At 46.1% G+C, this 25,381-nt stretch overlaps 1 protein-coding gene across 6 annotated transcripts in view; it reads left to right on the top strand.

Annotated features, from left to right (window-relative positions):
• Positions 1–5,457: 5,457 nt before the first annotated feature.
• L3MBTL1 (L3MBTL histone methyl-lysine binding protein 1) overlaps positions 5,458–25,381 on the top strand; it is a 42,537-nt gene continuing 22,613 nt past the window's right edge. For all 6 annotated transcript variants that reach the window (XM_059733221.1, XM_059733223.1, XM_059733220.1 and 3 more), the window contains exons 1-9: positions 5,458–5,517; positions 15,464–15,526; positions 16,960–17,057; positions 17,981–18,143; positions 19,576–19,799; positions 20,706–20,850; positions 21,796–21,934; positions 22,645–22,768; positions 23,583–23,670. In XM_059733221.1, coding sequence (XP_059589204.1) covers positions 18,002–18,143; positions 19,576–19,799; positions 20,706–20,850; positions 21,796–21,934; positions 22,645–22,768; positions 23,583–23,670 — 862 coding nt within the window. In that variant the 5' untranslated portion in view covers positions 5,458–5,517; positions 15,464–15,526; positions 16,960–17,057; positions 17,981–18,001. The remainder of the gene's footprint in view (positions 5,518–15,463; positions 15,527–16,959; positions 17,058–17,980; positions 18,144–19,575; positions 19,800–20,705; positions 20,851–21,795; positions 21,935–22,644; positions 22,769–23,582; positions 23,671–25,381) is intronic.

Genomic DNA, 25,381 nt, shown 5'->3' with positions numbered 1-25,381 from the left:
TTGAGTATTGAAAATTAGGGACTCATGCAAAAAGCTCTGAAGATAAAATGACAGGTACATTGTTTTATTCTAAATTACACAAGGTAAAGCTACTATAGCAAAGTCACTAGCTATATTGCATTTTCTGTGTGGTATTTAATGTTAACTAATATATTAAGCTGCATATTTAAGAAGAAAAATGAGTAGGAGTATTGCTGTGTGTAACAACTAAGTCAACAGCACAATGGAAGCTTGCATTTACCAACTTCTTGTGATTGTTTTATTAACAGGCATGTGTTTAAATGGCCTGTGTTTCATTTTTATTTTAAGGTGGAGTGAAATTAAGTATAATCTTAGCAGAACTAGCAGTTCTCAGCTCTCAGGGCTTTGCTCGTGCTCAGCTTCTATTGACTTCAGCAAAATGTGTGTTCGGATCCAGTTGGTGAATGGGTGCAAGTTTGTATATAGATCCTCTCATTTCAGCTTTCAGGAGTTATTTGGATTTAGTTTAATTCACTAAAAGATTAAACTAAGCAACAAATTGCTTTTAAACTCAGAAGCTGACAAACATTGAACCATTTTAGTGTAATCTATTAAAAAACAAAAACTGGTAGTAATTTCTGTGTGGAGATTCTTGACTAAAAAACATTTAGCGGTTATTACCTTTTTCCGTTATTGGAAAGGGGAGGTATGGGGTGCAGTGGAAATATGAAGAGGTTCACAGCTTCAAGCCCTAACTCGTCCACCTTTTTACAAATTGGGTTTGGAAGTAACAGCTATTGTTGAACTTTATATGCATCATCAGTCATGGAAAACCAACTATCATAGGGTTAGTTGATGTGATATAAACATATTTTACTGCAGCAAATGTTTGTTTAATAGCTTCATAAAAAAAGCTTAAATGTTTCTCCTGAAGCATTTACCTTGGGAAGGAACTGAACAGAGTGGATTTTATCCAGAAAAAGAACAATTTATTGGAAAGTGCTGAACAAGTAAAATCAGGATGCAAACTTGGCATGGCTGTGTTGGACTCTGGTTGATGTTTGGTATTTATTAAAGCAGATCAGTGTTCCAATTCTGGTTTCAAATGCCTGCAACTCCCTTTCCTCCTATGTGGGCAAAGATAGTATGAAGGTCTAGGCAGAAACCACATTCTTATAAGACAGTTTGGGTAGCCTTTGATGTATTTGTCGGTGTTTAAGCTTTACAGATCTCAGTACGCTGTATAAGAAGGAGAAAAAAAAAAAGCCCTATATTGCCATCATGAGTGCCCCTGAAGTCATGTGGCTGGGACAGTGGCAACTCTAAGGACAGCTACTCTGCTATTTTATACCATGCAAAATTATATCATCCCAGCTATGATGGCATACTATTACATTAAATAAGTTTATGAAACCATATATTCCATTAATGCAAATAATAGAAGAATGCATCAAATTTGATGTGGTCATATTGCTCCAGAGGATGACTTCTGTGCAGAACTGTCCAGTGGCATTGAGCCTTTTAATAATAGGAAACCTCAGTCTAGCACTTTCTAGTAAACCTTTGTGTGCCTTGCAAAAAAAGTCCAGTTATCTCACCCCCATTTTATGATAGAGGAAACAGAAGCACTGGGCAGTGAAGTTTGTTGCCCAAGGGCAGTGACAGTATCAGGAGTAGAAGCCAGATAATGTTGAGTCCCCATCCTGGGCAACTCTGTACCATGCTTCATTGTGCGAATTATGATAATTCGTGATACTGATGTTAAAGGAACATGGGGCTTTTTCAGTGTGCCCTATTAGCAGTAAACCTGGAATCTTTCATGTTGCTATCCATGAGTCAGCTTCTCTCAAGGTGACTGATTTGAATCCTTTCTCCTGCGCTGAGTCTACTACAGTTGATGTTTGCATTTGTGGAAGGCTAGCAGCATAAGCAGTCATTGCTACAAATAATAGTTTCCTGTATTTACTGAAGCAGATGTGTTGCCATAAAGAGAAAACCAGAGGAATAGCCTATTTAAAACCCTGAATTAAACCAACCCTGATTCATAGGGTCTAATTATGTCATCAAAAGCCTCAAATTGGGTCTTTTTATTAACACATGCAAATGTTCGGTTCGAAGGTGTGTAGGAGGAGCTGTGTGATTCAGTTCTGTGAAATGAAAGACTGACAGCATTTCCAAAGGTAGGCATAGAAACTTGATCGTGCTCCATTCATGTGAGCGGGACTATTACCATCAACTTTGAGACAGCAGCATTTGGCCCACTCTGTGGGCGCATGAGACATGCCTCAGTGGAGCTGTGCACAGAAAGCATGTCAGTGGCACTCTCTCTGTTCTGGTTTCTCATACATGTCTGCCAAAGGACTTTGATCCTTCCTTTTGCAGTCTTGGCTTTCACCCAGACTTCCAAACAGCCCCTAGATGTTAAAGAGTTGAAAGTTAAGCATAAGCTCAAGAATGTTGCTGGATCAGGGCAGGAACACTCAGCACTTGGCAAGACTGCATGCCAGATTTCCTCCAAAGAGAGAGTTCAGACAGAAAACTTGACTCCCCTTTAGATGTAGTTTGGATTTTAAGTGATATTAGTGCTGATTCACTTTGTCAGCTTGACAGCTTCCAACACCAGAAGCCTCTCAAGTCCAGCATATGATTTAGAAATGTTGCTTCAGGCTGAACTGAGAGACACCACATCTGAGGTTCAAACTCCATGGTCCATTTAGCCTTTAACCTTTCAGCTGTCAGTGCATGTGCCTCAGGGATATCAAATATGATCTTGATTTCTATAGGCCTACCTACATACAAGGCGGGGCTTTGAAACCGCCCATTCGACAGTGACACATTTCAGTTCCTGCCAACCTGGGCTGGATAGGAATTGGTGACCTAGAGATACCAGTTTCTAGGCTCTTTGCCATCCATTCTTTCATCTCAGCCAGCATTTTAAGAGAAAAATAAATCAATTTTTGGTGCTTAAATTATTACAAAGAACAACGTTAGTGTCAAAACTGTGCAGGAGAGAGCAAGGCTGAGAACCTGATACGTGCTTTTTGGGCCACGCTTGAAGCTGGTGAGACCAAAACGGAAACAACTGCTATACTGTGGAGATCAGTGTGAAGGGAAAATACGAGGTAAAGGAAGAAAATGTCAGTCTCAGAATTTGGGACTAAGCTTCTCCCCCTCTCTTCCCTTCCCCTGAGTTTCAAGTGGGATAGTACCATGGGGGTATTAATCCCTGGAGCAGACTAACCAGGGTTGGAGCCTGACAGTTTTGGCCAAGATTAAATGCCTAAATTTTTTGGCCAGGATTACAGGGCTGGCAGATTTGGGCCAGGTTTAAGGCCTCGAGTGGGATAATGCAGTGAGGGTATTAATCCCTGGAGAAAACTAACTAGGTGTCCTGGTACTTAGGGGCCAGGATAGGCTTGGCCCCACCCTGTTTTGCAATGGTTGCGTCTCAACCTAGTTCTGTAGCTGGGACTAGGTGTCCAGACTGCAGCCAGATAGGCCTGGCACTCTTGTTGCTGAGTCCAGGCCCCCATGCGGATAGGCTTGGCCCTTTTGAGTTTTTTTGCAGGGGGATGGAGTAGTAATCTTGGGGGTGCAGTATGCTGACGGAAGTCGCAAGTCACCTCCTCAGAGCCACCATGTAGAAGTGAAGATGGGTGCCCTACAGCTTCCCAGGGAGCAACAAGGGGTCCCTTGCACCACAGAAGGACCTATGCTCAATGGCAGCTCCCCAGGATGCAGTGAAACCCAAGGAGCAGGTAGCTCATAGGACTTTCCTACTTAGTAGCATGTCTCAGACTGCCTGGGTATGGTTGGAGTTTCCCCAGAAGGGGTGCAAACTAGAGACTTTGTAGTTGGTAGTGTTTTAAATTGCATTTTGTGCTTTCCCTTGTTTCCCTTGCCTTTTTTTCTGTAATAAACCTGTGTTTTGTGATTACACTGCTTGTCAGGAGGGGGTTTTGTGTATGCAGGATACCCCAGCCAAATCCAGTGATCCCAGATTTCTGGGTGGGGGCTTGAGCCACAGTGAAAACATATTGGATCCCCTGAAATTTGAACCTGGTCCTTGTTAGTGCCGGCTGGTGCCCGGCAAATTACTAAAACAAAACACCATTCATTATTCCATGTAGGGATGTACCATTGATTTATACCACTCAGAAGCATTATCTATCCCTTTCCTTCTATACTTTGTTTTGACCACTATTTTTTTTTTTACTCCTCTTCTTCCCCCCATACTCTTTCTACAAATGCAAGATCTAACACATTGTCTACCTGCTGCTTTTTTCCAAATTTCCAGTATACCGAAATAAAAACTCAAGAGGGTATTTCTCGTTCAATTAAAGAGTACATTGAACATTTTTCGATAAGTTGAGGTTATTTTAATATACTGTCCTGAGGCTGGCAGTTTTTTTTTTTTCATTTCAATTTAAAACAAATCACCTCATGTTACAGAACCCCCAAACTGGATGGGGTGGCCTCTATATTCTTACTTTAAGGATATTATTAATAAAGTGTGGACTATAAAAGCATTCATATCAGGATGTTAAGGAACATCCTTAGTGTCTCTAATCTGTGTGGAGAGATTTAATTTGTTTCCCCCTTATAACTAACTCCCTTGCCCCTTGTTTGGAAGAACGTTCCCGGACCCAACACCAAGTATAAAGCAGTTACCAGACATATTTTTAACTGCCTAGTTGTTATAGCAACCCAAATTCTAACGCGATGCAATCATGTTCCAAAATAATGTGCTGTGATTAAAAATTGACACTGCAGCATTGAGGAAGAAATGCATTGCGTTGTTATGGCAACAGGAAGAGTTACATTTTGCTTCTATAAATTGAAACCTTCCAAAGTATCTGAAAGGACAAACTAGAGAATTTGCTGAAATAGGAAGGGGATCCGGGGGTGGAGGCTGCTTAGTCACCAGCCGGCACCCTTCTAGTTTATGGGGTAACCCTTCAAGTCCGCCTTCTGGTTACACTCAGACTGAGTGGGTGTAGGGGCAGATGGTGGGCCCAAACTGGCACCATCGCAGCCTTGCGCCCTGGCCCAGACCTCCTGCTTTCCACGGACTAGGTGCAGTGTCCATGTTGGGGAGGGCAGGGCAGGGCAGAGCAGGGCTGCGAGGTAAGACCCGTTCATGACACGTTCCCAAAAGCTGTGACCCAGAATCCAGCCACAGCTCTGCCCCCCTGCCCAGTGCCCTTCCCTCACTGCCGGCGCCCGGCCTGGGCAAGGGGAGCAGGGTGCATGGCCTTGGCCTTGTCACCAGGGACCTACCCCCCGTCGGCCCTGGCCCTGCCACTAGCTTTCCCCTGCCAGGCTGGGCTCTGCAGCCCAACCCAGCTCAATCCCTCTCCCCTCCACGACGCCGTGTGTGGCGGCCCGGCCCCTCAAGGACATGCCGGGGCTGCAGGCCGGCCGGACGCCCCCTCCCCGCGGGAGCCCGATCCCGGCTGCAGCGCAGGGCCCGGCCCGGCCCCGCCCCCCCCCGTGCGCGCAGGCGCGCGGCTCCGCGCTTCCTTCAGCTTCAGCCTCCGCGCCCGCGGACCGCCGGTGAGTCCCGCACGCCCGGCCCGGCCCGGCCCGGCCCATCCCATCGCGTTGCATCGCATCACACCCACCCCCCGGGCCGGGCGCGGCCTCGGCTCCCGGCCTGTGCCCGCCCCCCCGCCCGCGGGGGAAGAGCGGCTTCTCGCTGCCTGGGGCGGGGCGCGGCTGCGGGCGGGTGGCCGCCCCGGGGGAGCGGGGCAGGGGCAGCTTGTGTGCGGCCCCTCCCCTCCCCTTCGCTGCGGTGTCCTCCCCGCCCGGCCCGGCCCGGCCCGCGCTGCGCCCCTGCGTTTCCTTGAGCGGGAGGGAGATTCCGCCATTTTGGGGCTTTTTTTAAAAGAAAAAGGCCCAGACCGCAGGGCCCCGAGCGCGGACCCCCTCCGCCGCCCGGGGCCTCGGGCTCCCGCCTGCGCCCCGCCCCGCCCCGCCCCGCCCCTGTGGTGCTCCTCTGGCCCGGGACCGTGGAGAGGGCGGCACTTCGCAGCCCCGGGGCGGGGCAGCGCAGGGCCCGGCGCTTGGGAACGTCGAAGGGACAAGCGGGTCTGGGCCGGGCCGGGCCGAGCCGGGCCGGGCCGGGCGGTGGGCGGGAGCCCGCAGAGTTCATCCCATCTCCTTCAGAAGAGCTAGGTCTGTCGGTGCTACTGCTGCATGCCTATGTATGTGTGTACATATACATGAGCATGTATATGTACTACACACACACACTATATATCACTCTAAACCGGATGATGGAGCAGAGAGCCTGCTTTGGACCATTTTAGGATGACATTTGTGAGGAATGAAGTAAAAGCATTTTATCTCTGCACAAATCATTGCATCAGATGGGGGGGAGGTATGTAAACTGTGTGCCTTAAGGCATGTGTCAGCCTGCATCCTGTTCTGCACCGCAGGTTCCCATGGCTCAGACTGGGAATGCCCACCTGTCCCAGTTGTCCAAACTGGCAGTCTGGGATGGGGAAATTTGCTTCTCCCTGTGTTGACTCCTGCTGGAAGCTGGAGGGAGGTTTGAGCTTTTGCAACAGTGAGTTTTGTGGACTTAGTACTGCTGCCTTCTTCCAGGTAGCGACTGCTTATGGGGGATGCTGGAGCAGGACAAACTATGGTCTTGCCTGTAGGTTGCCTTTGCTGTTTCTTCCAGTGACTCCTGGTGGGAGAGTCTGGGGTAGGAGCTTCCCCAGATCTAGTGCTCCTCTGTGATTTCCTAGAACGGTGGTCCCCAGCCCAGGTTCATGGGTAATGTTTGTCTGTGGGACCCGCTGATACTGCTTGTGCTGCGGCCGCAGGAAATTTAAACAGTTGAAACAGGTTGACAGGGAGAGCAGAGTACAATGTTGCCTGTGGTTGCTTATGCTCAGTAGTGTTAGCCATGGGTTTCAAGCATGTGCTGAGCCTGGTTCCCACCAGGCCTGCTGTGGAATTTTCCTTCTTGTTTGTGTTTCTCAAACATGGTGTGAAAACCCACTGCCCAGTACTTAGGACTGTTACACCCCTGCGTGATATCTGGGTCACTGCAAATCTCCTAGTTTATAGGTAAAATGGCAGTCCCTTTAGGACACAGTCTGGATTTATTTCCTTGGTTATTTAATAGAAAAACTACGGGTGACTCAAAGGAACTATGGAATTTAAAAAAATGTTTCTGGACAATATTTTAAGCCTCCATTGATGCTTCTGCTTGGTGGGCTTATGTTATACTTGCAAAGGTCACCGTATAAGCTTGAAAAGAACAATTTTTCCAACTATTCAGTTGGTTTAATAAAAGATATCACATTTATCTAAATAAACTTGTCCACCATACACTCATCCTTTTTTTGGCCAAACGCCTGTAGAATGTGTAAATTGATGCTTCCATGTTATACCTCACAACACTTCCTGCAGGGGGGGAGAGTAGCTGTGAACTCCCCCATGGCTTGCTTTCCCAGAGCAGCCCCTCAGGTGTGACCTGTTGTGAAAGGGAGGAAATTGCTGTAAGCCAGTGGTTCCCAACCCCGGGTCATGACCCAAATGAGGGTCGTGGGGCCAATGCCAGTGGTGCTACACAGAAAAGACGAGCTATGCCACGTGCCGGGAGCTCCCTTGCCCTCAGGCTGCCAGTGCCTCCATGCTCCCAGCAGCAGGGCACAGAAAAAAAAGGTTGGGAACCACTGCCCTAAGCACCTGAGCCAGATGTTGGTGAAGTCTGGGCCATGGTAAGAATGACTCCAAGCAGGGAGCTCCTTGGCAGAGTGGAGCCTGGAAAGCAAGAAGCAGAGCTATTAATGTCCAGAGCAGACGTGGACATAGGGCTTTCAATATCAGCTGGAAGCTTACACTAACAGATTGGCACATGTAAATGTAACCCTCACCAACAGGGTGGAGTGCTCTGGTCCCTGTTAACTTCCAAAGTGCAAAGAGACCTAGGACTCAGCTGCTGCCTTGCATTAGCTCTGCTGGGTCTTTTCTTTCAGACAACAAAAGTTCCTGCCTTTAAACTCACAGGTGCAAGGTTCAGCTGGGTTGCCAGCTCTCCCTCAGGGACATCACAGGACAGAAGTCTGACGGGGGAGAAAAGTGTTTCTTAACCTGACTTTCCTCTGAAGGTTTTTTTTTAATGTAGAAGTTTGTTTTGTTAGTTGGCATTTCTGATCCTGATGCTGAAGACAGCCATTTTTCTTCCTTTCTTCTCCCTCCCTCCTTGTTGTGCTGTGGGCACTCCTAATTACAGAAAAAAAAACCCGGTGCAGGACAAGCAGTCAGCCAGTGCAATAAAGAATTTCTCATGCCACTTAGAAATGAAAATAAATATCCTCCAGCAAATACAATGGTGATGAAAATAAATGCAAGTTTCAGCCCTCCCTGCCAGATAATTTTTTTGGGGGGAGGGGGGACTTTGCTTTGATTACCAGTATTAACTGGTAAATCCCAGACTGATATGAAAAGGCAGTGAATTCTACACGTGTTTAATGTGGAGCTAGATTTGATATGGTAGAGAGATCCTTGTGCAGCCTGCAGGATGATAGGCTGAGCATCCACATAGGCAGATGCATAGCCCAGAGGCTGAACTATCTGTTTGTGTGCAGAGCTGGAGGAACCATACCTGCAAGTGCTTGTGCATTTCTGAAAGCAGACCTTGTTGTTTAAACATCTGGCCTTGGCAGTGGAAGACAACAGCTCAGCAGTCATATGTGGCCAACTTGCAGCTTTACTGCATCTGTCACTTTTTGTTAAATCCCCAGTTCTGGAGGTAACTGATCATACAAGAATCTCAATGTTCATTTAAAACAATTTGAATTTGCAACTGTGGAGAAGAGTCTGAAAATATGACTCAAGTGCACCCTAAAGGCTCTGAAACAAACCGCACCTAATGTGTATGGTTGGTTACACTCTCATGACTTTTTGAGTCCAGGCTCATGACTTTTGAAAATGTGGGGGTACCAGTGCTGTGTGATAACAGCCAGGCTAGTTAAACAGGATGTTCACATGTTCTGCTGAGTTTTCCTCATTAATGATTCTTTAGTTAGAGGTAACAGGAAACCAGTGGCTAGCATCAAACTAGGGGATAAATAGTTGCCATTTTAGTGATGTTTGTAATTAGCACATTTTGATCTGATGCTGGCTTGCTTCCAGGGAATGCAAGTCTTGACAGAAATGAGAGCAGGCCATGTGCATCAAAACCAGAAATAGCAACTTTGGAAAAGCCTATATCTGTGGCCCAGAGCACTGTAGTGCCCCAAACTGACTGGAAATCTCCCGTCCACTTTTTTTTCTTTCCCTCCAGTGAAAAATGTTTTGGTGAAAGTTTTCCTGGATAGTTTTTCTGTTTGTGATGAACTTTCCTAGTAGAAGTTGGGCTAAAGCCAGTTCTTAGAAGGCTTCCTCTTTCCAGCAACCACATTTGTTTGGTCTCTTGAGCGGCCAAGATAAGAGCTAGTGTATGTCTGAACAGTGTTTCTGAGGTAGAGTCCTACATTATTCCGCTGATTGTTCATGCAGTCTTGGCTCTAGTTTTGTTTGTTTGTCAGAGCAGCAGTGTGAGGTTTCACACAACAGTTGGGTGATAAACGCCCAGTACACAGCTTATCTTGCCTGAGCAAGATGATAAAGCCCAAGGGATTTCTGTCCCCACCCCTCATGCACATACAAGGATGCACGCGTCAGCACATTTTCTATGCATCTTCTGCAACCGCCAGAAAAATAGTGTTGAATGGCTCTGTTCCACCTTGTTTAAATACCTGCAAGTTCCTTGGTGCATCTACTTTTGCAGTACACCACTGTCTGACTCTTAACATTGAGTCAAAAAGCTTTGAGGAAGAGGAAGGCCCACCCACCGTTTGCATTAACTGTTCTTTAGGGACTCTAGCAGGGTGGAACAGAACCACATTTTAAGTGCCTAAGTCCACTTAGAGTCTGGCCTATAATTTGTTCAGGGAGCTCAGTTATTCTTAGTAGACAGTTATTCTTAGTGAAAACAAAGTGTGATGCTTATTAATAAAGAGCCAAAGTGGAACCTCTATAATAACCAAGAGTTCAGGGCTAAATCCTGCTCCATTTAAATTGTGTTTTGCAACTGACTTTACAAGTAAGATTGGAGCCCCCAGATAATAACACAAGCAGCTCCTTTGAAGTGACTGGGACTGACTGATGCATGAGAGATGTTTCCTAATGGCTTCACACTACCAAGGAGAATCCCACAGGCCTCTAGCCATAGGTAGTGTTTGAGTAATACTGGTAGTAGTGAGGACAACATTCAGTCACAGGTACAACAGGCAGAGTCCGACCTCAAAGTTGTCACTTCCCATTCTCAACAAGCCTTCTCCCGTTCCCACCTGTCCTCTTCTTTCTTCCTCAGAAATCCACCACCTGAACCTTCCTACAGAAGACTTTATTCATTTGCACTTATTACAATCTTTGTGGTTAAAAATCACCATCATCTTAAAAGCCATGTTTTATAAATGGTGCATTTGCCATAGTGCTAATGACTCTAGTCCTCAATTATTATGCAGTAAAGAATTCTGTAAATGTAAGTCATTTGTGACTGTTTACTTCTTGCTTTTATTTAATTTTAAACAACTGAGTACAAAAAGCCCCTTTCGCAGGCCATGTTTGGTGTTTAAACGCTGCAGGGGGGATGGGTAGTAGTTTGAAAACTGTTGTTCTTATTGGGATATTTTAATGATATTTGCCAAACACGCCTATTGTGCTTGGGCTATAGAAAACTTATTTATGTTAAATTTAAATTATTAGCTAAATGTAAGCCAGCAACAGCCCTTGAGTTAGGGAAGGGAGATGAAAATGTTTGAAACACAAAGGTTATTTTGCTTCAGGAAATACCTTCTGGCTGTTTATTTTTTTTTAAAGAACATTGCATGTGAAGTCCATGGGAATTATGTCACTGTCTTCAGTGAAGCCCAGCATGTTTTCCTCTGTTGTTCTTGGTGATACCCATGGCCTTAAATAGCTTCTATGACAATGACTCTCAACCAGTGTGCCTTGAGATCCTTTTAAGGATGACACACTGTGCGTTAGCACTGTTAGGTGTGCAAACGTGGTTCACAAGATAACCTACAGGCTGCTGACAGGAATCCATAGTGTTAAGACCATTCTGCCCATCTTGTGGTCTTTCTGAGTTCTTTGCAACAGAAGAATTACTGTATTATTTTTCTCTAGTCAATATCAAGTGAAAACTAAGAGTTGGCATTTTCTGAGGCTTGTCTTGATTCTAAAAAAACGGTTGAGAACCTCTATTCTAAAAACTTGTACCTCTTATTTGTACCTATTTGCTATGGAACGCGGGACTGAAGTGTGTCTGAATCAGCAAGTGACTTGAACACATCTCACTTTATGCACTTCACTAGCCCCCCTGATGTCAGGGACACTTTTCATATTTAAAGCAGCATTGGCAACCCCAAGTATTAAAAAATCACAACCTCCTCCCCCCACAACAACTACTGGATTCTTTCTATTTGCTTTTTGGGTTCTAAATCTCCAGGGGTTACACTTTCAAACTGCTACAGAACAACAAGCTTTTTAATTTACTTGTATAAAACATAAGCTGAGACTCACATGGTCACCTGACTCCAGGAACTGGGTTTTTAAGGGGAAAAACACAGCAAATGATCAAGTCTTGTGATAAAATTAGAAGTGTTGGCAACATTTTATGAGAGCATTTTGCTGAAATTAGGGCCTTGGGTAGTGAATTCCCAGGTGACCTGCTGTTCTGAGTGCTAATCTCGGGTTTGATTAATAACAGTAAGTTGCTAGCTCTTTTTGAAGAGCATGTGAAAATGCTAACTGAAGGGAAGGCTGGAGAGTGTGCCCTTAGGATCACTCTCCAGCCCACCATAACCTTTGCAAATCCTTTGCCTTCACACTGCACAAATGGATCAGCATGTGTTCTTCAACCAAGCTCAGATCAGCCGCAAACCCCTTTCCACCTGCCCTGACTCCATTCATGGTAGAATGTACCACAGAAACACACTCTTCCGTTCATCGTTGCACCATGAATCTGAGAAGTCAGTCTGCTTCTGTGTTCAAGCTGGACAGCCCATAGTATCTGTGCGGACTGGGAGCGGTCCGAGGCTTTCGGGGGCGCGCGGTGGGCTGTGGCCAGCAGCCCTGGCACATGGGTCGGGGAATTCAGCATGGCGGACTAGAATTAGGCACGGACGTGTAGCGGTTGATTAAAGATTATTTTACTTACATCGTAGATGGTTGCGGTGCAGGCAGGGAAAAACTTCGCTTAAGTTACAGTTACAAAACTCGCTCGAACAAGACCCTAGAAAACTCGAGCCTCTTAAACCCTGAAAGAGCTCTGGATACCACAATGAGAGTCCAAAAGGTAACTCTCCACTAAAGCGCGCAGGGAAGGGTACGTCGAGGGATCAGGCGGCAATGGGGAGAGGCTAGAGGTTGATCAGGCCCCTATATCCTTCTTAAGGCACACGCTGGGTTTGTTAGGCTCCACAGCGCGCTTAGAGTTCTTCATGAGATGTGAAGTCCTCCTCCTCCTCCTCCAGATGGTTGTGGAGTCCTCCAACTTGGGTGGAAACCGCTCAAGCCTCTTATACGGCTAGCAAGCCAATCGCTAGCCGCTATGTGGGAATAATTTAGAAACAGCCAATAGTGGGACACAAATTTGCATGCGAATGGCGGAAACTCCTTTGCACCGGGGTTTTCTCTATGCAACTGAGAATTGCACCGTGCAAAGAAAGCTCCTCGTGGCGGGAAATAATTCTGCAGTGCCGAAGCACACACAAAATCATACCCTTGGGTCATGACGGTATCAAATTCCCCCATCTTTCCTTGGGAGACTCTGATTCACTCTTCGGAACTGGACCCAATTCCTGCATTTGCTTGACATACGGCTCATTGTCCAAAGGGAATGGGACATTGTGAGTTATATGTGAAGAACAGGTTTATAGTTAATGCAATGGTGAGATTAAAACTCCTAGTAAAGTGGTAGTGTCAGCAACACCAAGCATGCAGAAATTATTAGATTTTAAATAATATATTTGAGGCTATTCAAATTTGTTTTCTTTTTCTTTGTTTGTTTTAATGGAAGGGAGGCAGAAGGTAGAGCAGGGTGACACTTTGGACACTAACCAGCATAGGTAGCATCTGACAAAGTAGGTTGTTGCCTATGAAAGTTGCATGTCTTTCTGAAACAGTTGGTATCTAATGTGGCACCCTGCCCTACCTTCTATGTGCTTCAGACTCATATGGCTAACCACTGCTGTGCTAAATGAAAGCTGAGAGTCTTGCATTGTCACGTGACTCTAGAAGCTGAGGCTTTAAGACAGATGTCAAATATTGCATGGTCTGTAATCAGTTTGTAAGAATTGGCAACACTGATGCATGCTTACCTCAACTCTACAAACAAGTATAATGAAATTCTCTTGGATGTGAAATTCTTATGAACCACCTGTCTTCATAGATTTCATAGACATTAGGGCTGGAAGGGACCTTGGGAGATCATGGAGTCCAGCCCCCTGCCCCAGGGGCAGGAAGTGAGCTGGGGTCACAGGATCCCAGCAAGATAAGCATTCTGCGGGTTTTTTTTCCCAAGGTGGAGTACGTTGCGTTTTTCAGAGTTGAAGGCTATCGGGTTTTCATCTGCCCATTTTCCAAGCCTGTCAGGGTTGGCCTGGATCACCATCCTGTCCTCAGGCATGGATGCTTTACCCCAAAGTTTGTTGTCATCAGCGAACTTGGCCAGTCCGCTCCTGACACCAATGTCCACATCGTTAATAAAGATGTTGAAAAGGATAGGCCCAAGGACAGAGCCTTGGGGGACCCCACTTGTCACAGCACACCACAATGATCAACTTCCGTCAACTGCCACTCTCTTGGTCCAACCTCAAAACCAATTCCCCAGCCAGTGGACTGTGATGTAGCCGAGGCCTCAGTTGGCCAGTTTTTCTATAAGATGATCATGGGATACCAGGTCAAAAGCTATCATGGGATACCAGGTCAAAAGCTTTTTTAAAGTTGAGATATATGACGTCAATGTCTTTTCCCTTGTCCAGGTGATATGTCACCTGGTCATAGAAGGAGATGAGATTGGTCAGGCAAGACCTACCCACAACAAACCTGGGCTGGCTATCCCTCAAGAAGTTGCCTTCAGCCAGTTTGTCAAGAATGGTCTCTTTGATGATTTTCTACAAAATCTTCCTGGGGATGGAGGTCAGGCTAATGGACCTGTAGTTCCCTGGATCTACTTTCCTCTCTTTCTTGAAGATTGGCACCACAACGGCCTTCTTCCAATCCTCGGGCACTTCGCCTGAGTGCCACGAGTTCTCGAAGATCCGTGCCAGTGGCTGAGCTATGATGCCTGGCAGCTCCTTAAGTACTCTGGGGTGTAAGCTGTCTGGGCCAGCTGACTTGAAGGTGTCCAACCTCTCACAGAGTTCCTTCACATGGTCAACATTGATGTGGGGTAATAGTTCTCCCTTGCTGTGGCTGTCCCATATTGTATTGGGCAGGGCCGTCCCTTGGGGCTGGTGAAAAACCGATGCAAAATACCTGTTGAGCAGGTTGTCTTTTTCCTGGGTGTCAGTTGTCAGTTGACTCATATGGTTTAGCATGGGTCCAATGTTACCCTTACTTTTCCTCCAGCTCCCCACATGTCTAAAAAAGGACTTTTTATTGTCCTTAATATGTGTGGTCAGTTGGAGTTCAGTTGCAGCCTTGGCTTTCCTGGTTTGCTTCCTACAGGTCTGGACCATCCATTATAGGCCTTTCTTTTTAGATGCAGGAGGTCCACTAGTTCCCTGCAGAGCCAAGGGGGCTGCTGTGCTCTTTTGCTGCCTTTCCTCTGAGACATTGCTTGTACTTTCAGGATCGCTCCCTTGAGGAGCAACCATTCTTCCTGAACACCTCTCCCCTTTGAGTCGTGGAGACAGCAGGTTGGGAGTGATGGGCATTGGCAGGGCCAGGGAGCTGTGGGCTGGGAGTGCGGAGCACCAATAGGGCCATGGGACTGTGGGTCAGGAGTGAGGGGCACTGGCAGGGCCAGGGTGCTGTGGGTCAGAAATGAGGGTCACTGGCATATCAGGGCTACCCAGTGCCACAAAGCAGCAACGGGGACAGCTGCAGTTGGTCCTACATCTTGGTGAGCAAAGGGGGCAGGAAGAGCTCTGATTTTCGATGATAAAACCAAAATCAAACGCCAATATATATAGGTGTTTAGAATTTATTTTATTATAATGATTGAGGCACTGTTAGGTTTCCAGGTTGCTTTAAAATTGTAAATGTATCAAAAGAATATTGTGTTCAACCAATACCTATATATAGTGGTGTTTTATTTTAATCGTGGAAAAATGCAGATTTTGGAGGGGGTTTAATTAGAGAATTTGGGATTTTTAAGCAGAGAAAATCATTACTCACCTCTGTGCAGAAACCCAGTGGAAGGCCCACCTTGGTCATCTGACTGTTCTTGGTTTTTCCCCATGTTATTGTTTAATTTTTGTATTTACAGTGCTGGTCTTCCTCATGAAAGTGAGGTGAAGTGCATCAGTCTTGCTGCTGGACTATGGCTCAGGTTAGACATTGAACTTAGGTTGCTTTATTTCATTTTATATTTAGGACTTTCTTCGCTCCAGAGTTGCCCTGCACTAGCACAAAATGCTGTTGTGTTTGGAGTTTCTGACATCCAAAGGCAGATACTTTATTTGAAAAAAAATCCACTGAAATTAATAATAATCATAAAAATATGAGATCCAGATTAGACTTTGCAAAACCCATATTGTTCACAAAACTCAAATATCAGACTGAGGGCAGATTTAGGTGTCAAAAGATGATGCCTAATGGAATTTACCATAGCACCTAAATTGATTAAGCACCTAACTCCCTTTGGCTTTCAGTGGGATTTAGGCTTCTACCTTAGTTAGATGCTTTTGTAACATCTAACCTTTGGTGTTGAAAAATGTAATTTATATATTCACTCTGGAGGGGCATTAGAGGCTGTATCTCCCACTGGTTGGGGACTCTGTCTCTCAGTCCAGATACCTAATAAGATCCTTGGTGGAGAAAAGAAAGAGAATATCCAACTACTACAGCAAATCCTCAACTTAAAGGGATAAGAAGAGTGCCCTGTGCAACCTTATATTTTATATTTTTGTTATTACCATCATAGACACACCTTTAAACCACAAGAAGCAAAATAAAATATTATTTCAGTTTCTGGCAGGGGCAATACTTTCCATACAGTTGTACTTGCCTTTTTCTCAGCTTCCTGTACTCAAATAACTGGACATGATTATTTTGTAAGAACTTCATATAAAAGCTCTTTATGACTATCATTATAATTATAAACCTAAATATATGTGTATATATGTAAAACTTAAAAGTGCCATCTACTGGTGCATATGGTTGTGGAGCACTGTTCACAAGGTTTTATATTAATGAAGTTGTTATTGTTGTTTGGAGTGGCTTCCAAAGTCCAGTTGTTCTAATGTTTTAAAGCTATCAAGAACCATATTGAACCTCTAATCTGATCTCCTGTAGAACACAGGCCAAAGAACTGCACCCAATAATTCCTCCGTTAAGCCCACAAATTCTCTTATACCCCATCTTTTAGCTATAAGGTGATGTAAGCAGTGGGGTCAGAAGCCAAGGCTCCAACTGTAAAGTTCAAAGACTATAGCCTTATCGGCTATTTTTCCTTGCTGTTAAGGGAAAAGAGATGTTATAAATTCTGTATAAAAAAAAAGTCATTAAATGTGTAGAGGTATGTAGGAACTCTGTTATATAGAAACACGCTCATAAGCTGGTATGCTCAATATGCCCAGCATGGCAAGTGCTGTATCTCATTTGCCACCGCCACCAGTTGTGGAAGCAGGATACTCTCTCCTGTCTGCACTTCTTTGCGAGTCTTGTTCCCAAAGCGCTTGGTGTTTGCTAAACCTAACTTGATTTCCAGGTCATTGGACTGAGGGCAATGACTTGGCACTTCATAGTCCTTTCTCTTGATAGGCAGCTGACCATTGTATTGATGAGAGGTTGCCTGGCACCCTTGTTTGATCCACACAGCTCTGCAGCATCTGACCTTTCTGATCTGCTACTTGCTACAGGTATTTGTTCCGTGACAGTGTTGCTGCTCTTTGTTAATCTATTTTGTATTTACATTGCACCTTTTAACCTGAGTGGAGGCCAACCTTTTTGGCAGATATACCACAAATTAGACCTCCATCCTCCCCAAGTACCACTCTGATCACCTTTCTTTACCAATCTCCTGCTCTGCTTTCTGCTGCTTTGCCTACCAGCAGCTGTGCTATTGATCCCTCCCCAATCTCTCACATACCACACACAGGCTGCCCATGCCACTTGTGTCACTCATGTCAGAGGTTGGCCACACCTGCTTTAAGCATAGTCCTTAGTTATCTGGTGTCCTAGAAAGAAAACTAGAGCTATTATTATCTCCATTTTGTACATGGAATCTGATTTGGATCCAACCTTTGGCTGCTATCGACCTTCCTGTCTACCCTCCCCACTGGAATTCTTAACAAAATGTGTAAGCATCTTGATAGCTTGTCCCTAAATGTAGGCCCCTCACTCAGACAAGGAGAGTGCTTTGTGCAGCCAGATTTAAATCAAGTGATCTGAACAGAGCTCTGTTGTGCAAAAAATTGAGAAGAAAATTAATTAAAATTTCAAGCTGTTAAATATTTCCCTTCATAAGAACTTAAAGTAAAATGCCAGGAAAATGGATGTTTTGTGATCTCAGTGGGGTCTTTAGCAAAGACAAAAGTAAGGTGTCTGCCATATACTGATTGTTTTTTCTCCCTGCTTAGTACTACCATAAAATTCTCTGCAGCAATTCCTGGTGGGAGAGATTGGGACAGCTATTGTTGTAAGTGACTTAATAGTCTTTGTAGTCTTTCCTGCTGGAAGAGACTGCGAGGTGTTCCGTCTCATACCATCTATCTTTGATCCTCTCTTGAGTTCACAGCATCCAAGCCCTAACCAGACCCCATCCCTACTGGCTTTTTTCTAGATCTCTACTACATGTCCACACATGGTGATGGATGGCAGAGCAGAAATGGAGGTCATGAGAAGCACAAAAGGGAACGCTGCCAGGGAGGTCAGCATCCATCTGGTTGCCAATGAGAACACTGTGCAGAACACACACCTACCAACAACTGCCTTCATCATACCAGGTATGTGGTTTAGACACCAGGGCCCAGGGTTGGCTCTCTCCAAAGTACTTCCCGGGACTGTATCTCTATGGTCCCCAAGTACCTCAACATTGTTAATAGACTAGATCCAATAAAGGGCATAGATGGAATTGAGGTGCTACAGTCTACAACTACAAGCCTCAAATCCCTGGTTTGGCAGCCACTTCCCCCAGTGCATGCCTTCCTTTTCTCTTCACTGGAGGTGGCTGTGATACTTCTGTCAGTTTTACAGTTGTGAGAGTTACCCCTCTCAGAAGGCATTTGCTGGCCACCTACTGTTAGAATGGGCCACTTTGCATCACCTGGGCCATACAAAGTAGCTGTAGCAGACAGGAATCTGCCCCCTCTGGGCGTTGTCTTCTGCCAGCCCCAGACAGAGCACATTGTAGAGCCCTAGCCACAGAGTGCTGTAGGCCTGGATGGCTGTGACCAAGCCTTTTGTCTATAAGGGGTGGATGCTATTTTCTCTCCAACCATTGCCAACCAGTGCCTGACCAGGTACAGGGCTGCACCACAGATGCCAATAGTTCAGGAAGTCACATCAGACTGGAAAGACACCTGCCCAGTAGTGTTGTCCAGTCTGGGACCAGCATGTTGGATGCTGAGCAAGGTCATAAGGCTGGAGGGGACCGAGGAAAGAATTATGTCTGTGGTGCCGTTTCTGATGGACATAGCTGACATTTAAAATGTCACACACCTGATTTGGGCCACTTCATAGATTTCATAGACATTAGGGCTGGAAGGGACCTCGTGAGATCATCAGGTCCAGCCTCTTACCCAAGGAGCAGGAAGTCAGTTGGGATCAGATCACCCCAGCAAGATAAGCATCCAAGTGTTTCTTAAAGGTATCCAGAGTTTACTTTCACAACTCTGACCTGAAAATGAGCCTGGCTGGAGTTCATACCCATGTTACAATGCCAGAGTGGTACAAGATGGGCCTTGGTTTCAAGGACAACCAGGCCGTATGATCCTGTTCGCTGTGACAAACCAGGACTGAGTGATCAATGAGGCAACCATACCACCTTCTCCCCTGCAGATCAAATGCTCCTCTTCCCTCTGCAGGCTCCGTGCTGTCTCCCTCTAGAATTCAGCAGAGGTTGTAGGCAGCTACCTCTGTACCTCTTGCTGACATGTGCCAAGCTTAGGATCAGGGCTTCACATGCCTCAGCCTACTTGGAGCAAGCACCTACCACTTTGAGGGAGGTCAGACCCAACTGCTAGATGCCTCTCAGGGGAAAACTGAAAGCAAACCCAAGGCTATTCAAGGAATGATGAGCATGAGACTGGATGGGGTGCCTGGGCTAGGAGGTTGCATGGCCCCCTTGCGCTAAGGTGTGGCAGCTGCACTGGCTTTTGCCCTGGCTCATGTACATGAAGTGTTGCCTTTTTTTGTTCCTTTCAATTCTGTCTCAAGCAAATGCAACCGCCATCAACCTCCCTACCAGCACCTTAGAAATCCAGCGATTTCCTCGGGAGTCTCAGAGGAGCACAGCAGCTGAGAGACCTGAGAGAGGGGCAGGGAACGAGGCCATGACAGCAACTGTCATCCCCCAGATCAGCGGAGTGCAGACCTGCAACACGGTTCGGGTCCTTGAGTGGAAGGATGGGGTGGCTACTCTGCCTGGGAGCAACTTGCGAGTAAGTGGAGCTCCTTGAACACAAGCCCCTGAATTCCAGCCCAGTGCTTCAAAGGCGAATTAGGAACTGATGGGAAATCCAGTATTTATTAGTAGGGCATTAAGGGCTTCTCCCTGTTCGTGGGGTCCTCCCTGGGCTCCTATACTCTGTATTCATCTTTAGGCTTTCACCCTCTGCCCTGGTTCTCAGTGGCAGAGAGAGCGCACAGCATTTTAACCCCCTGACCAGCTGCTGGAAAGAGGATGTGGATGGTGTGATGTCTAGACACTCAGTAATAAATGGGCCTGTTCTTTACCCTACCTCAGCCTTGAGTCTGCACCTATCTCCTCTAGGCCATCCCACCCTGAGGGCCACACTCTGCCCTTCTAGCCAGTCCAGTCCTCCAGATGTTATCCTATCCTTCCACATAGTCCCATCCTCCAGCCAGCTTCCCATTCTCTTCATGTTGCCCTCTGCCTATCTGCAGCTGCTGCTGGGCTTGCCAGAGAGCCCATAGTAGGAATGGGAGTAGACTTCCACCTCATGTTCCCTCAACCTTGGCTTTTAGCCACAATGCCATTTCCCTCTATCCCTGGGTAGGTCCTGGCTTGTTCAGCACTGGTTGAAGGTCAGACTATTGTGTGAGGATGGGAGTCAGCAGAGTTAGGCCTGACATCATTATTCTTCCTAACTTTATGCTGTTGTGATGGCTGCCATCTTGATTGATACACTGGGAGGTGAATGAGGTGACTTCAGAATTCAAAGCATAAGTATGAAGTAGCCTGGTATGGTATGGCCTGAAGCATCTGCTTCGTTGAGCCTGTAACAAATGTTAGTCTTCTTGAGGACTGGGCACAGGGTGTGTTATCTCATGTGCTGCCTACTGGGTCATATCTTTATTTTTCTTCTTTTTAATAAATGGTGTAGTTTCGGATAAATGAGTACGGGACACTGAAAGTGGTGAGTGCTGATAAAATCCCTCCAGCTGAACCTGTAAAGGAAGCTCACATGGAGAAAGATCAGGAGTCGGAGGTAGCACCCAGCAGCAGGGACAATCACATTGTGGCTCAGGGTAAGCATGTTGGGATGGCACTGATTGTGCATTAGGAGCCCTGCTGTGCCTGACCTTCCACAGAACACTGCCAAGGTCCCCCACGCTTCATCACCCATGGCCTTGTGGAGCAGGCATGTGGCTGACTGGCTGTCTAGGGAGCCCCACATGCATTGCTTCTCTTAGATCTGGTAGTTTTAACCCTGTGGGAGCAATGTTTCAGTTCATGGTGGTGTTAATGCACCTGGTGTTAATGCACCTGGTGTGAAGGGGATCTAGGGAGTTGGCTTTTACTGGCACATCCCTGGAATCCTATAGGGAAGCTGAAGAGTGTGCAAGTCCCAAAGGGTTCAGGAGTCACCAGAGATGTGGGTTATGCTGGACAGATCTGCCTCCCAGGCTTGCTTCCTTGTGCCCAGAACAATTCCCACTCCACCCAGAAAAGAGCGTTATGTCTTTCCTTAGTAGGAAATCCAGTAGCTCCTTTGTTGGTTCTCTGGATTTCTTCTGGTCTCTTTTGGTGCTTTCTGCAGGACCAGTAGCCGAGCAACCTGTAGCTCATTAGACCTGTTGCTGTAGCTGAGCCCAACTGCTGGCTGGAACCAGTGGGAAAACAGTAGGCAGTTTTATGGTAGAATTTTCACAAGGGTTTCTCCCTCTCTCTCTCTCTCTGATCTTGCCAAGGAATAAGACAGCCTGTCTTGTCCTATCCCAGCTTTTAATTGGCAATAAACTGGGACTAGGAACCTGTTGTTCCAAAACCCCTTCCAAAGTGTCTCCCTTGGTCCCCATAAGACAGAGCAGAAAGACAACTTCTGCCTCCCCAGATCACTTCTCAGGGCTCATGCCATGTGCCCACTTCTCCATGTGAAGTCACTTAGCAGGCAGAAACCCTGTCATTTGTATTCTCCCTCCAGCAGGTCTTGCTTTCTTGAGATTCACTTCTCTTTCACTCTATTAATACAGATGTACCAGAGCAGCCCAAGCTGCCCACAGCAGAGAGCATGTGCCACTGTGATACCTGTGGCCGGAGACACGTGTCAGAGGTGGCCCGGGAGGGCAGGGGGTTCTGCAGCGAACACTGTCATCGTCAGTTCAAAGAAAGGTAAAGGAGATGTCACTTCGGCAGAGGAGAACAACCTAGGCATAGATCTCGGTAGGATGGTAAAGCCCTTTCTGTTTTCTTTGGGTAACATATTCTCAGTGGAAATTTAGGAGTCCCATCAGAGTCACTGGGAGTTTTGCTGTTTACTTCAGTGGGCCAGGATTTCTCCCAAGAGACATGACACTGGGGAAGAACAACAAAGTTGGCTTCTGGGGGTCTTCTCCCCTTGGTCCCATAAGGACACGTGCTTGCTTATCTGATTCCCTAGCATACAGATGAGTGCAGGCCATAACATTCAGAAGTCTTAGCAAGCCTTCCATGTGGCTTAGTCTAGGCTCTGTCTGGACTATTTTAAAAAGAATATCCATTTGCATCTGGACCTAGATTTGGATTTTAAGCACCACAGAGTACTCAGATCTAGCATTTCAGTTCAGGCTTGGCTCTCAGTTTGATGTCGTGACAGCACCCACTCTTGACACAATGCTCATAGTAATCATGAATAACAGTATGTTTGAACGTGTGTATGTATGTGCATGAGATGTAAATGCAGTGAGCTGGGGGCAGAGGGATTGCAAGGATAGTGTCTTTTCAGCTTGTTTTAATCCATGCAACCTACCTTGTAGCCATGTTGGCCAACATCCCATCCCTCACCAGTCTGCACTGTCACTCCATTTTGCTGCAGTTGGTTCTACTCTTTTTTTCCTTTGCAGGTCTGTCATTGTAGAGAACTCTGCTGGCAGCACCAATGTCACTGAAATCCTCAAGCCAGTGAAAAAACGGAAAAGAAAGGATTACCAGAGCCCTTCAGAGGAGGAGTATGAGTCTGAGCAAATGGTAGGGAAGGGGAAAACCCAAAGGAGGCACAAGAACACACACAGGGGGAGACGCACTGAGGCATCTGCCAGTGGAGAAGCTGGGGGCACAGCCATTCTGGGTGTGCACGTAAAATTCTTATTTATAATTTTCAGAGCTGCAGCAGTTATACATTCAAGTGCTAATCAGAACCTGACCTGTTAACCCCAAAGACCAGAAAGAAAGGAAAAAATAAATAAATACATGGATTGCCATGTTGTCCAGACATCAGAGGCTGGATTTTTGGCAGGCTTAGCCCACTGGTTTTGCTTTGGATGCTGAACCCCTTTGAAAATCCAAGCTCTAGTTGTGGATGCCAAGTATTCAACCCCCCAGCTCTCTGGGGGGAGCATCTTGTGTTGGTGTCTGGCACACACTACAATAAAGAGCTGAATTTAGAAACAAAAAGCCACTGTAGTCTTGATGCATGCACTACGTTCTGGGTGTAAAGTGCTAGTTTGACTGAAAAAAAATAAATGGCCACATTGGCAAATGTGTCCCTGTTACGGTAATCTTGAATCAGCTCCCAAAGCCCTCTCTAACATTTTCAGACTTCTGTCCTCTTGGCCGTCTAGTTTTTAGATGTAGTCGTGCAAAAATTCATGAGCATCGTCCTAATCTAAGAGGCCTTAGGTCAGATCCTGGCCCTTTTGTATTGTTCCAGCTAGCTTGAGAAGAGAACATTTAAATACAAGGCAGAAGCTCATGGTGGATGTCTGTGGCAGAACAATAGGTGACCTGGATGTGAATAAATCCAAATAAGTGACCAACTTCCATTCTATATATGTATGTCTAGGAGGAAAAGCAGGAAGAGAGAAAAAACCTGGGGGGAGACTCCACCATCAGCAATACCGAGATTGAAGAGTGGAGCGGGAACCAGCATGGTAAGGGCATGGCAGGGCAATGTCTGGTGGTTGCTTCTCATGCAGCAGCACCTACAGACTTAAAGTGCAAGGGGAGAAAAAAACAGGTGCAATGGAACTGGGCAGGGGAGACCTGTGGGTTTGTCTGTAGAACTGGGGCTTGAGATTGACATGCGGTTGGTTCAGGGAACTGGTCAAGCAATTCATGGTGCAGGCACTTAGGAGCTCCTGACAGCTTGTAGACTCCTTTGCTTGCTCGCTTGCTTCTGCTCTCTCTTTTTCCCTCTCTCTTTCTCTCTGTCTCTCTTTCTTTTTCTCTTTCTGTATCTCTCCTTCTTTTTCCCATTAATACAGGTGCACTTTGCACATGCTTGGCTTGCATGTGTTCACAATGTCCTGCTCAGGATCTGGGCTAAACTGCACAGTGATTTCTCTCTCACCTTGGGAGCTGATGATGTTGTTACTTGCGTGTGAATGTGCCATTTCCAAAGATCTCTGTTGCCTAGAGACACTATTGAGAATCATCTTAGTTTTGGTACAGCTTTTTGTAACACCTTGGGCCATTAAAAATAGTGCAAAGTCATGATGTTTTACAAGAAATTTCCCACTTGCAGTTCAGGTGACAAAGTCTTTGGAGCCACTCCTGTAGCTTATACTGCTTTCAAGGCCCTGTGCTGAAATGTTGCCTGGCATTACATGGGGGTTCTCCCCATGAGTAGTCAGAGCAGATCAGACCAAAGAGACACACACTCTCATATGCTGCCTCTGGAGCCAACTACTGATTGGATTAGGGACTGGGTTCAAGCAGTCTTGAGAGGTGTAGTAAGCCATGTTAGTCTGAAGTCAGGGTACAATTGCACCTTATAGACTAACTAAATATGTATGTGTTTACAATATATAGCACATAATTTCCCCAAGTGCTTTGCAACATGAGCTCAGGATGGCTGGCCCAGCAGTTAGGGTGCTAGTCAGGTATTCAGAGGACTGGATCCTCTGCCACAATCTTCTGTGTGATCTTGAGTATGTCACTTAATGGAATTAAAATAGGATGTAAGCACCTAAATCCCTTAGAATACTCTTTGCCCATAAATGGGGGCATGTTTGTCTCTTTCCTTTTGGTATTGTGAAAATAAATGCATTCAAGACTGTGGGGTGTCCAGATCCTGCTGTAATAGAGGACAGAAATATCTCAGATTTGAAGACTTTCCTCTGCAAATGGTAATCAGTGAGCCCCTGTGCTAATTAAATTGACCTTTTTCTGACTGGTTTGGGGATCCCTCTTATTTTGACATGTGTTCCTGAACCAGGGGCAGCCCTGAGAGGTCCCTGTTGCATTATGATTGTTTTACCGTGGCTGTCTCAAAGAGTAGGCACCAAAAACTAAACCTTGGCATGGAGCTCCTGAAAGGTGAACCCTGCTGTTTTCCTGAGCTGTTGGGTTACACTGAATGGGGACTGGGTATCCCTATCTTTTTGTCAGCTGTGAACGTCTAGGCAACTGATGTCATCTGGGTGCAGCACATACCTGCTGTTTGGTTCTCTTTAGGATTTTTCTCTGTTCTGTATAATATGATATTTGTTGTAGGACTCTTGACACCTTGCTTGTAGGGATGCAGGGAATGCTGGTCAGGATATGTTCTGAGGGAGTCCAGACCAGTGCTTGGACAAGTATCCAGACTGGCCTAATGTTGCACTTTTAAGACCATGCTGCAGTCAGTGGGGATGCAAGCAT

This window comes from Alligator mississippiensis, chromosome 9 (genome assembly GCF_030867095.1).
Source record: "Alligator mississippiensis isolate rAllMis1 chromosome 9, rAllMis1, whole genome shotgun sequence".
NCBI classification, from domain to species: domain Eukaryota; kingdom Metazoa; phylum Chordata; order Crocodylia; family Alligatoridae; genus Alligator; species Alligator mississippiensis.
Note: the sequence above shows the minus strand (reverse complement) of the source record. Positions and strands in the feature narration are given on the sequence as shown.